The 12,193-nt window shown below is 36.7% G+C and overlaps 1 protein-coding gene across 8 annotated transcripts in view; it reads left to right on the top strand.

Annotated features, from left to right (window-relative positions):
• The window catches only part of DMD (dystrophin), a 994,758-nt gene that overhangs the window by 614,761 nt on the left and 367,804 nt on the right, over nucleotides 1-12,193 (top strand). For all 8 annotated transcript variants that reach the window (XM_044441365.1, XM_044441364.1, XM_044441363.1 and 5 more), the window contains 2 exons: nucleotides 5,577-5,724; nucleotides 8,966-9,115. In XM_044441365.1, coding sequence (XP_044297300.1) covers nucleotides 5,577-5,724; nucleotides 8,966-9,115 — 298 coding nt within the window. The remainder of the gene's footprint in view (nucleotides 1-5,576; nucleotides 5,725-8,965; nucleotides 9,116-12,193) is intronic.

Below are 12,193 nucleotides of genomic sequence, written 5' to 3'. Positions count from 1 at the left end.
AGAAAATACACTGATGAACAGAAGGTTTAGTTTCAGATTTCTTAAGAATAAGAAATGCCAAACTAACCTAATCTCATTTTTTGACTGGGTAACCTCCTGAATGGACAGTGGAAATGCCATGGACATAATTTACCTAGATTTTAGCAAAGTATTTGACAAAGTGCCTCATAACATCCTGTTGAGCTCACAATTTATTAGTTTGTTTAACAGAAATACTATAAGGTGGAACTATAGCTTGCTACAAAATCAGTTACAGAGCGTGCTCATCAACAGCACCTTCTCAAGCTGGAAAGAGGTAATGTGTGGGGTACCATATGGCTGAGTCCTGGGACCAGTGCACTTTAATATCTTTATTGATGATCTGGATGAGGTATTCCAGAGAACAATAATTAAATTTGCAGATGACACAAAACTGGGTGGAATCGCTAACACCCTGGAAGACAAAAAAGAAGATGCAGGGTGACCTAGGCAAGCTAGAACAGTGGTGGAAAGCAACAGAATGAAATTCTACAGTGACAAATGCCAAGTTCTCCACCTTTTTGTGGGGGGGGGGTTACCAAATGCATTGGCACAGGATGGGGAATATTTGGCTCAACAGCACTGAAAAAAAAGACCTTGGAGTCATTGTAGACAAATATGAGATAACAATGCAATACAGCCTCAAAAAAGGGCAAACACTATTTTGGGAAGCATAAATAAAAGCATCACTTCCAGAACAGGAGAGGTACTAGTTCCCCTTTATTCTGCACTAGTCAGACCTCACTTGGAGTACTGTGTGCTGTTCTGGGAACTCAAGTTTTTTAAAAGATGCAGAAGAACTAGAAAGGGTTCAGAGGAGGCCAACAAAGGTGATCCATGGTCTAGAAACTAAGCTTTACGATAAGAACCTTAAAGATATTTAACCTCAAGACGACTACGAGGGCATATTGTAGCACTCAACAAGTACCTCAAAGGCTGTCACAAAGAGGAAGGAAAATATTTTTTCTCACTTATCCCTGAGCATAGAACATGAAACAGTGAACTTCAAGTGCAGCACACCAGATTCAGACTAGACATCAGGAAAAACTTTCTGTCAGAGTTATTCAGCAGTGGAATCAGTTGCCAAGAAAGGTCATGGGCTTTCTCACACTAGAGACTGGGCAGTCATCTAAGTGAGATGGTGTGACTCGGCATCCTGCACCAGGAGGGGATTCCAACCCTGCTATTCTATTAATCTTTGAAAAACATTGTCTTTTTCATATTTTCACACAAGTAAAAATATTTGTCCAATTTGTTTGAACTTGCAGTTTTATTGTTTTGTCATTATCTTTCATAGGATTTTGTTTTTGTATTTTTAAGTAGTGTAAGCCACTCTAAAAGTATACTGACAATAGATATTTGCAATAAATAAATAAGTTTGAATCCCATGTATAACTGCCAGACAGGTATTCAGACTTATTTATGAGTAAACACATATAGGATTGACCTGTACACTGCAATCTTACATCAACTCTAAGGCTGGATTTTAACGTTTAATTTTTATTTATTTTTTTAGTTTTTTTTGGTTACAAATTCCAATATTAATTTGCTTCCAACTTAGTTTGTTCAGTAGTAATTGCTCTGGAGTAAATGAATTACTTTTATGCCATTTCACATAATAAATCAGAATATATAATTGTTTCTACTTCTAACTGCACTACTTTTCATAAAATTCTCTCTGAATGCTACTTTTAAAATCAATTTTTATAATGTGTGCAGAAGAAAAATGGGAATGCTTAAATTTTTCTGTCTCTTTACAATTTAAGTACAGCTTTAGCATTGCAGTGAGCTTCAGATTTGCTGACAAAGGAATCAATGCTAGCTCTCAGATCTGTGGCATTTATTCCTCACAATGTTATAAACTAAGTTTGTGAAGTCATGTCTCTTAATGCTACAACTTAAAATATTACCAAGGGATTTAAAGAGAGAACATCATTATCATGTATCAGAGATACCTTGCAAATTTTCTAAAGCTCATTAGAGCTTTTCAAAATATTCTAGAAATTAGAAAACTTTATTGGCCACCTGTTAAAAACACATCTGCTTTTAGGGGCAGTTTTGACCTTGGCTTAATAAAATGTGGTTTCTGTGTCCCATCTTTTAAAGAGGAGCTTTGCCTCACCTTGGGTTTTAATTTCCAGTGGGGCGCATAATTTTAGAATTTGCTTTTGGTTATTACTGATTTTATTCCAGGGGTTTGTTTGTTTAACCATATTTGTCATTTTATCAATTATTTGTAAAAACAAATTTACAGAAACAACATGTAACAAATACATTGATCTTCTGAAAAGAAGCAAAATTTCCATTACCTACCTCATTAGTGATTATATTTGCCAAAATCAAATGTCATAATAAAAATGAGACAATCATGTTACACTAGATTCAGTTCCTGCCTGCTACTCTGAGCAAAGAGAAAATAAGTGTCAGTTCATTCCATTTATATACCATATATACATAACCATATGTACATAAATCCACAAGTTAAACCAAGAGAATACAACCCAAAGTCAAGTACGTTAGCGTATAACCTCAAGCATATGTTAGCGGAACTAGCAACCACTACTTGTGATTCAGTGTGATGTGCACTGCAGTCCTATACATAACTACTTGGCAGTATGCCCCATTCATTTAAATGGGACTTGCTACAGGATAAGCGTATATAAGAATGTAGCTTTATCTTCTGCCACGGATGTTTGCAATTCCAACCTTAGACTTCAGTTGGGAATACTGAAGCAATGCTTAATGCTTCAGTTAAATCACTGAGACTTTGAGACAACTAATTTTGGTTGAATCATGTCCACACTGTTATCACTGTTTTCCTTTAAATGGAATGAACTGACAGTGTTATTTTCTCTTTGCTCAGCATAGCAGGCAGGAACTGAATCTAGTTTAACATGATTTTGTGTGAAAAATGGGTTGTGACATTTAAAAGAGATTTCATGTCTTTCTCTTTTGTAAAACAAGTTCCATCCTCCTTTAGTTAGAGATTTAAAATGCTCATAGAAGATATTAAAAACTAATGTCTGTCAGGAACTTTGCCTTTCCTACACATTTCAGATGAAATCCATTTACATACGTAGTATTTCCAAAATGGATAATCAAGGAAGATAATGATGCCTTTCGTTAGATCATTATTTTAGATCTAGGCAAAGTGTATGGTGAAAAATCATTAGGATGGCCAGGCCCTTGCCTGAAGACAGATGTCTGCACTTCATATATGCACTGAAGTACCTCAACCGCCCTCCTTATGTGAAGTATTAGAATGAGGGGAACTGCTACCGCTTCCTTTAGTGCCTCATTGCTGATAAAGGCATAGGTACTGCTTTTGCAAAGGACCTATGAAATGCTTTTTGATCACTTATTTAAGTCAAATAAGGATTGAATCAACTGAAGGGACAATAGGGGTGCTGTTATTCTGCATCCACTGGAAACAGGTGTTTCCATTGTGGCATTAGAACAGTATTTAGCTTGTAATTGTATGGTATATAGCAGTATAGTTTGTACACAGTGACATCAGAGGGTTTATAAATATTCTCAGTCAAAAAATTCATCTTTCAAATATTACTCTGTTTAAATAAATGAGACCAGTGTAGTATGATGCTTATACTGTCGGGTGGGGGACCCAGGAGATCTGGATTCTAGTCCCCACTCAGTCATGAAACTTAGTTGTTGACTTGGGGCAGTCATTCATTCTTAGGCAAACTTACTTCACAGTGTGGTTGTTGCAAGCATAATCTGGAGTGTTAGAGAAACTACACAGGGTGCCTTGGGTTCCTATGCAGAATATAACTGCAATGAATCTAAAGAGGCCCATATGAATTGCTTCCAGCTGATTTTTTTCCAATTGCCAGTGACCACTCTAACTTTTTGGTAGCTATTCTGGAGAACTAACCTGCGGTTAGTTAGTTCCTTCCTCTGGAAGGGGGCATGGGAAAACCTGCATGCATTCATACCTTTAGTCATGCTTTCCTAGAAGCTAACCCACATTAATGTAGTTAAGCCTTTACAAAATGTAAAAGAATAAATGTAGATGGGAAACAGTATACAAACCCAATCCTACATATGAAAGCAAGTCCAGCAGAGTGCAGTACACTATTTGTGGTAAAGGTAACTTTTTGGATGTAGTCCTATCCAGGAAAGTGCTAGTTTACTTAAACCAGTATCAGTGCTTCCAGATTTGTGATGTAGTAATGTAATTTTAGATTTTTCATGGCAGGCGGTGGGGGGAGGCTTTTTAGAAGCTAACATGGATTACTTAGCTTATTTTAAAATGTGGTAGCTTAGCTCTGCTGCCTTTAAGGAAATCCCTGTTCATTCTTTTTCTAAGCCTGCATAGATGGCACCAGTTCCAGATAGATGCAGTGTAAACATAACTGCCCATTAGCTGCTATCTGGTATCTCTGATAAGCATGTGGAATTCCTTGTAAAAATAGTTTTGCAGGAATTCTGCTTTGTAATAGTTCTATAGAAGAAAGGATACTTTCCATGTAAACAATGGGACTGTTCATTTTCTCCTAAATCAAACAGAATTGCAGGTCCTTATGGATGCTGGGCATAGCATTCTGCTACAAAGTTCAATATTTTCAGATTCCTATTGTATTATATGTTTGCACTGAAGGGATGTGTATAAGTTTCTGCATAAAATAAATAGGGTTCCAAAGAACCTTAAATATTATTTTATTTCAATTAAAGTCATTAGGAGTTAATTACTGAAGTATGCATGAACCAAAAAGGGGTGGTAGAATTCTAATAAGATTAGCAGATTGTAGATAGCAGATTAGTAAATGGGGTTGCTGCAGTGAGCCACAGAAATATTGCTCAATTAGGCTTTCTATCTATTATCAAAGTACACAAAATTGAGGAGTCAGTTCTACAACTAGATGTTAACTCCATTGCACTCCATAAGGTATACTATCAAGTAGAAATAAATAGGATTGCCCTGCAAGGGCAAGCATCCTATCTACTGTTGGATAGATATCATCCTATCTATCATCCTATCTCCACCCTATCCTATCCATGGGTTCTCTTGCAAAACCTGAACCACCTACTCATGTGGTAGGTAATTCCAATAATAATTCCAAATGTAAGTGTAAATACTAGTCTGTAGAGCAGAATTCAATTCAGAAACAAATGTTGGTGCTTCAAGTGATTCTGAAACTGTGATTAAAAAAATGCACTAGTGATCAGGTGGTAAAATCCAGGAATTTTAGTAGTTCATAATTGAGGACAAAATCTAGGGTTCCGGACTGTAACAGTAACAGTGTGTGAAATTATACCCTTTTTTTCTCCATTTTTTCTGAATGCTATGAACTAATAACTATAGTCTTTCAAACATATACCATGATAGAAAAATGGCACAAATGTTGGACCGATAACTTGACTTCAGCTGATTACTCTGTTGTAGTGAACAATGTTTAGGAAAGTATCTAATTAAACCAGTTAAATATTTACCGATTTTGCTTATTTTAATAATTTCTATGTTACCATGTGGTATTGATAATATCTTTTTGAATAATAGATGAAACAGGTCAAATCACTTTTTTTCTTTTATCACCCAGGCTTGAGGAGGAACAAAATCTTCTGACAGAATTGCAACACAAGTTAAGCAACTTTATTTCATGGTTAGATGATGCAAGCAGTGTTGCTGACATTCCTGTTGAACCTGGAAATGAATACCAGTTAAAAGACACTCTTCAAAAAGTGAAGGTAATGGTCTTATAACTGCTTGTTCTTTTCCTATGTCTTCTCTCCGTTTAACTGCCAGTAATTCTTGCCAAAATTGCAGACCCACCCTATGTTTCCCTTTCATGCTAACTTAGAAACTTAATAATCTGGTTCTTATGGAATCGACATAAGTACCACTAGAGATGAGACAAGATACAGAAATCAGAGAAATATATTTAATGTTTGTGTATCAATATTAAGGAAATTATTTATACAGGCAGTCCCTGGGTTAAGAAATTCATCTTTAAGTTGAATTTGTATATAAGTCAAATCACACATAGTCATCCTTCCACATTTGTGAGGGTTAGAAGTGAAGGGCCTCTGTGAAAGTGGAAAAACCACAAATACCAACCTTCCCACCCAAACTCACCAGTGCCCCATTTATGGCAAAAATGCTAGAGAGATGTCCCCCTCCAATGAGTCCCTACTCAGCATACTTTGGAAGCCTTCTCTCTCTTCCCTTTTACTTCCTCTCTCTCTCTAGTAACAACCATTTTTCCATGGTGATTTTTTTAATTAATAGGCTTTATGGCAGTTTGCTTATTTATTTATTTGGAAAGCTCAGGTTGTTTGTAACTCGCATTCCTAACTCAGGGACTGTCTGTACAAGGTTTAGCAGAGGTTGTTTGTTTCAGAGAATATGACATTGTTTAAGTGTACCTAAAATAAATATCCTTTCTTATTATTCCTAATAAGTAGGAAAGTGCGCCTTAGTTAACTATTTCTCAATAGTGTTTCCTTCAGTTTTTCTAAATTCCATCCCAGCCGATCAAAACTAGGAAAAGATGCTGAACAGCAGTATTCTTGTTGTCTTTAGCATCCTGGATATTCTGTTTGTTATTGGAATCACTTGCTGTATTCCTCTCTGGTCAAATACCCTCCTGAAACCTTCTGTTACTGGGCTCTCTACCTACCTGAATCTTTTCCAAAAACTAATACCTTGACTTTCTGCTTCTTCAGCCACCAGCTATGGTATTTAGACTTTCCAATTAAGTTCCCTGAGACTCAGCTTTCTCTTCCTCAAAAGTGAACACTCTGCCTTCAGTCATCAACCATTAGCAGTCTTCTAACCAACAATTTAAAAAAAAGTTATATTCTTTTTGGCATCAGGGAAAATCCTTTTTATTTTCCCATTATTTTAATGTTTAATTGATTTTAACTGGGGTTTTAGTATATTAATAGTCGGGTGCTGTGGGGTTTGTAGAATAAATTCTACTTATTTATTGTAAGCCGTCCCGAGATGTTCTGTAGGGACGGGATAGAAAATCTTCAAATAAACAAACAAACAAACATACATACATAGATTGGTCAATATTTTTTCTTAATTAATGTTTAATTGCCAATCACTTTGTTGACTTGTCCAACCAATTTGAACAAAGGTAGCTTTTTCTTCATACATTTTTAAATCAAACTGAAGCCTCCCTATAACAATCATAATCAAGAAATCCACTCCTTTTTTAGGGCCAAAACACACTAAGGCACTGAGAAATTTTGCCTACTTCGTTATATGACAAAATCTTTTAAGGCCACAGTTATTCAAAGAATATAAGCATATAAACAGGTGAAATTACTATATTTTCCCCACAAAACCTGATTCAACACAGTGGGATCTACTTCTGACCAAATATGGATAGGATTGTATGGTAATTATTCTAGAAGCAGCTTTTATTTTAATGGAGGAATGGAATCATTAGCTTGATCACAGCTGTAAAACAGCACATTCCTGCTAAACTTTAATGCTGCAAAACACTTCAGAAATGACTGAATAGTTAGTCAAGGTCTGAAAAGGGGTTTAAACTCTTCCCTATTCAGTGGAAGAGTAAGAGATTTTCCTTTGTTGAGTCTTTGAAGTGGTTCAAGAAGTACCCCCCCCCCAAAAAAACCCCTTCATTCTGACTCCAATCAAAACAGATGATTGGCTGTTGAGATGAGACAGCACAGAAGAAATGAGCGTATATGAACTACTTTATACTTACTATCCTCTGCCACTTCATTTAGCAAAATTTAACAGATCATTCTGAGCATTTAGAATGTCAGTCTAAACAGTTCATTACCCATTCAGTGTCACAAAAGTTTCTTCTTGAAATTTTATACTTCAACTGTTGGAGTAGATCACAGGCTTAAGCTGTTAACACCTTTATCTAGTTTTAGTCATGCCAGAATGTGCATGAGGAGACACACCTGAATACAGTGTAGATAGCTGACAAGTAAATTCAAAAGCACACTCAACTTATCCCCACTGTTTCTAATCTAACAACTGAATCCTGACAAGTTGAAAAGGAAAAATATATTTTATTTATTTATTTATTTATTTATTAAAACATTTTTATGCCGCCCCATTCGCCGAAGCCTTGGGGCGGCTTACAACATAGATAAAACAATAAGTTAAAATATCCATATAAAATAATCTTAATTAAAACACACATTATAAAATAAGCCACCCTGGCCAGATAAAATTCAATTGTATTTAGCATTTAAAATGTTGCTTAAATAAAAAGGTCTTAGCCTGGCGCCGAAAAACAAATAACGACGGCGCCAGGCGGACCTCTCTGGGGAGCGCATTCCATAACTTAGGCGCCACCGCTGAGAAAGCCCTTCTCCGAGTAGCCACCCTCCTAATTTCTCTCACGGAGGGCTCCCGGAGAAGGGCCTCTCCCGCCGATCTCAGGGGGCGACTGGGCAAATATGGATGTAAGCGCTCCTTCAGCGCTTATGCTTCCAATACCTTCCCCTTGGTCACACCAGGAGAATGGAAAGGAATATGCAAGACTAAAAATTCTGAGACATCATTTATTCTTACATTTAAACCAGGTCAATATGTATAAACTCACTTAAGAAAACAACTAATTATATTTTTATTTTTGTAGCTTGGAAACACTTTGGGCTAAATTCTGAGTTTGACATTTGTAGCTGACCACTCTTATTTTTTCCCCCAGTAATCCAATCACTTTGTTTCATCCCAAGTGTGGCTTTGACATTCTTGTGAACATCTGTGTCTTGAAAATATCTTGCTTATGCACAAGCAAAATTGTGTGTGTGTGTGTGTGTGTGTGTTGCATTTCCTGAGGCACTGTAACCTAGAACAGAAGTGGTGGATGTATTGTGCTGAATTGAGCTCTGGAGTCTAGTTGCTTCAGCTGATAAACCAATCAATAGAGGTGAAGATAAGGGAGTTGAGAATTCTACTAAAGCTCATTTTAAATGTTGCATTTGTCTTTTCCAGTTAAGAGTGGAAGAACTGCCTCCTCACAAGGGAATACTGAAACGATTAAATGAAGCTGGAGGAAAAGCTGTTGGTAGTGCATCACTGAGCCCTGAAGTAAAACAGAAGCTTGACACTAGACTCAAGGAAGCTAACCATCGCTGGATAAAGGTTAGACATACTAGCAATTGTGTTGTAGTATGTTTCTGCTATCTGTTACAGGTGCTTCTTGTATTTTTCAGCAGTTAGTTTCCTCCATTCTCTCAGCATGCATGTTCTCTGTACTTTCTCTTGATATGCTAAAGAGATTAGTAGAACTTCACTGGCCAAAGGAGGGGACTAAATGCTTCTCATACTACCTCTGCATTTCATAGGTGCACACTTCTTTCTTCATGGCATATTTCTACAGCACTTGTGCTTTGCTGCATACTTTATATGTGGAATTCATAAAATAATGAGATTCATGGAAGTGCTCTGATGCATCTTGAAAGTGCTGGGCTGGGAGCAGAGGACAAGGAGGAAGTGTGCACTTATGCACTGCCTTAAGAATAGGAAGAAGATATTGAACTGGCCATATCCAAACAGTGCTGTCTGTCTGGTGTTATAATGATGCAAACACATTCTTTTCTGTTTCTCTGCCTTCTCCTCTCCCTTCATTCTGTCACCTCCATCATTGTTAGAACTGATATTTGTCCCACAGTTGCACTCTGTGAGGAAGTCAGGTTGGCAAAGGTTGCTGTCCTCTTTCCTCCCAATTCCTGCACTGCCAGGAGTCTGTTGCAAAACCAGTCAGCAGGTCAGTCAGAATGTCCAGCACGTTCAACCTCCAAGCACTTAAATTTGAGGGGAAAATCTGAATGGCTGGGTGGATGGATAGATTGACTGACTGCAGTACTAGCCCATAACTGAAGATCTCTAGGTGATTTATGACAATGTATAAAGCAAAACAATAAAATATTGTATTATCCAGCACTAATACTGCATTGACTTTTGGGATGCTTGTCAGTCACTACTCCCATGCAGAACTCATTTCCATTTCCCATTGACAGACATTGAAAAGTTAGCCCACTTTTTTCTTTTATTTTAAAATATTTATACCATGACTCATGAATGAAGACCCTCCATCTTTCCACCAGATAATTTCCTCCTTCCATTGCTTGCTTCTGCTGCCAGGAAGCAGGAAATTGACAGATTTCTCCCAGTGTCTTGTTTCACTTCTCACTTTTGCTTTGATAAGTGTTTCTTTAAAAGGTACATAATATCGTTCTGTATTGCCAAAGGAACTAACAATAATCGTAGTCTTTTCAAACTAGAGCAAATATATGACATCTCCTTATCCTGAGTCCTGTACTAGAATGTTCTTCCAGGCAGCATTTTTCCAAAGCATTCAATAGACCTTTTCCTTTGCTCTGCTCTCTGATTTATCTTTAAGTGAAGATGCTTGCATCTTAACAGATTTCTTTATGCAAAGTGGTGTCTTGTACAGAGGTGGTTAGCACAGTGGTCAGCTTCATGATGGTTCCAACTTGCAATTTTATGGATATTGCTTTGCACCTTACATTGTTGTGTAAAATCTGTGTATATCTTGACAATTTCATGATTGCCCATCTAAAGATGGCTACTGTCTTTTGCACAACTACAATCATATCAGCTTTACTACAATGCATTCCAAAAGGATGATTATGACTGCAGCAGCAATAGGAAGCAGAATGCTGTAGTATCACCAAGATTAAGTAGGTGACTGAGGCATTAGCTTTCATAGGCAACATGAGCTGAAAATTGCATACTGAGAAAGTGATAGGCATGGTTGGTATAAAGATATGGGTCAAAGTACATTTTGCAGAAATCCAGTTAACAAGGTGAAAATCAATGAAAATGTCAAAACCATATCCTGATTGTTGGACTATTAAATGTGAAAAAACATAGTGTAGAAAGCTGAGCTGACATCACTGGGGACAAAAAAGTATACTTCACAGTGGAGGGCACATGGAAAACTAGCTTCCAGATAGATTCCTTGTCCAGGGAAGAAACTGTTGCTAGTAAACCCTAATCCCAGCCCTAAGTCATCTAACAGCAAAGTTAGGCAGGTACATATTAGGGGTTTGTAGAAAGTTTGAGTAGTCTCAAGGAAAAATGTGCTACAAATCTATATTCCATAAAAGAACTAAAATGTGAATGCAGGTTAGTCCACCGAAGCTCAGCCCAGACAAGACTGATGTAATGATACTCAGTGGAGTTTGTGATTTACTAATGGTATCGACTTCCAACATGATAAGTTTAAGCCCTTGAAACCTAGAGATATAGTTAGAGCCATTTCACATCTTGTAATTATAACTAGTAGAAGTTTGCCTTATTCAAACAATTTCTAATGCTTGATTGACCAATATGTTTTGTACATTGTGGTCTGGTGCAAATGCCTATCCTCCAGTCCAATAAACAGTTTGACTGAGGTAAACTCGGTACTTGATTGGTGACAGGAAGTTCATAGGAACATCATGAAGACTCTGAAGTACTAATGTCATTTTCTTCTAATGAGTCCTTACCCCAACAAAGGATAAGATACTAAGTAGAGGTGAAATGCTGCATCCTTACTTCACTAAGACTGCCCCATTGCCCATTAATTTCAGTAATATAATCTGGAAGTTAAACAGATTAATGTCAGTTTCCAAGTCTGAATCTGAAAGAAAGCCTTGCAGCTTCATCATCTGATGAAATTCGATTTCTCTCAGGGCAAATGGCATTTCAAGGTTTTTGGCTCTGTGGAAGCAGCAATGGGTGATGGAAAATAATATTTGTAGCTGTAAAAGGAAAGGAAAATCCCATGTCATAACCTATTATTCAAATTTAATTCCCTGTTCAGTTATGTAATTTTGGGAGACATCTTGTTAAGTAAAGAGAAAATCTTGGTACCCACAATAAAATTATGACTATTTAGCTACGCAAGATTAGGGGACTGAAGATTGCTGCAGTGTAATTTTAAGGCTGCAATAAAGATGAACATTCTTATGAGGAATGGGAACTATTTTATAAAATTAAAACCATCAGCTATTACCAAATGCAGAGTTTAAACCTTTTAAATTATTCTGTTTCTAAGCTGCCAATTAACTTACCTTAATTAATTCTTGAACTAACATGCTAAAGTTCAGATTTTAAAAATGTTTTAGATAATACTTGGCATATAACCTTACCTAAAGTAATACTTTCAATCTAAAATGGATATTAATTATTTTAAGTATTATACAGATAGTG

The sequence above is a fragment of the Varanus komodoensis genome, unplaced genomic scaffold, assembly GCF_004798865.1.
Source record: "Varanus komodoensis strain SLA01 unplaced genomic scaffold, ASM479886v1 scaffold4, whole genome shotgun sequence".
Lineage (NCBI taxonomy): Eukaryota > Metazoa > Chordata > Lepidosauria > Squamata > Varanidae > Varanus > Varanus komodoensis.
The sequence above is the reverse complement of the archived record's forward strand: the minus strand, read 5'-3'. Positions and strand labels throughout refer to the sequence as shown.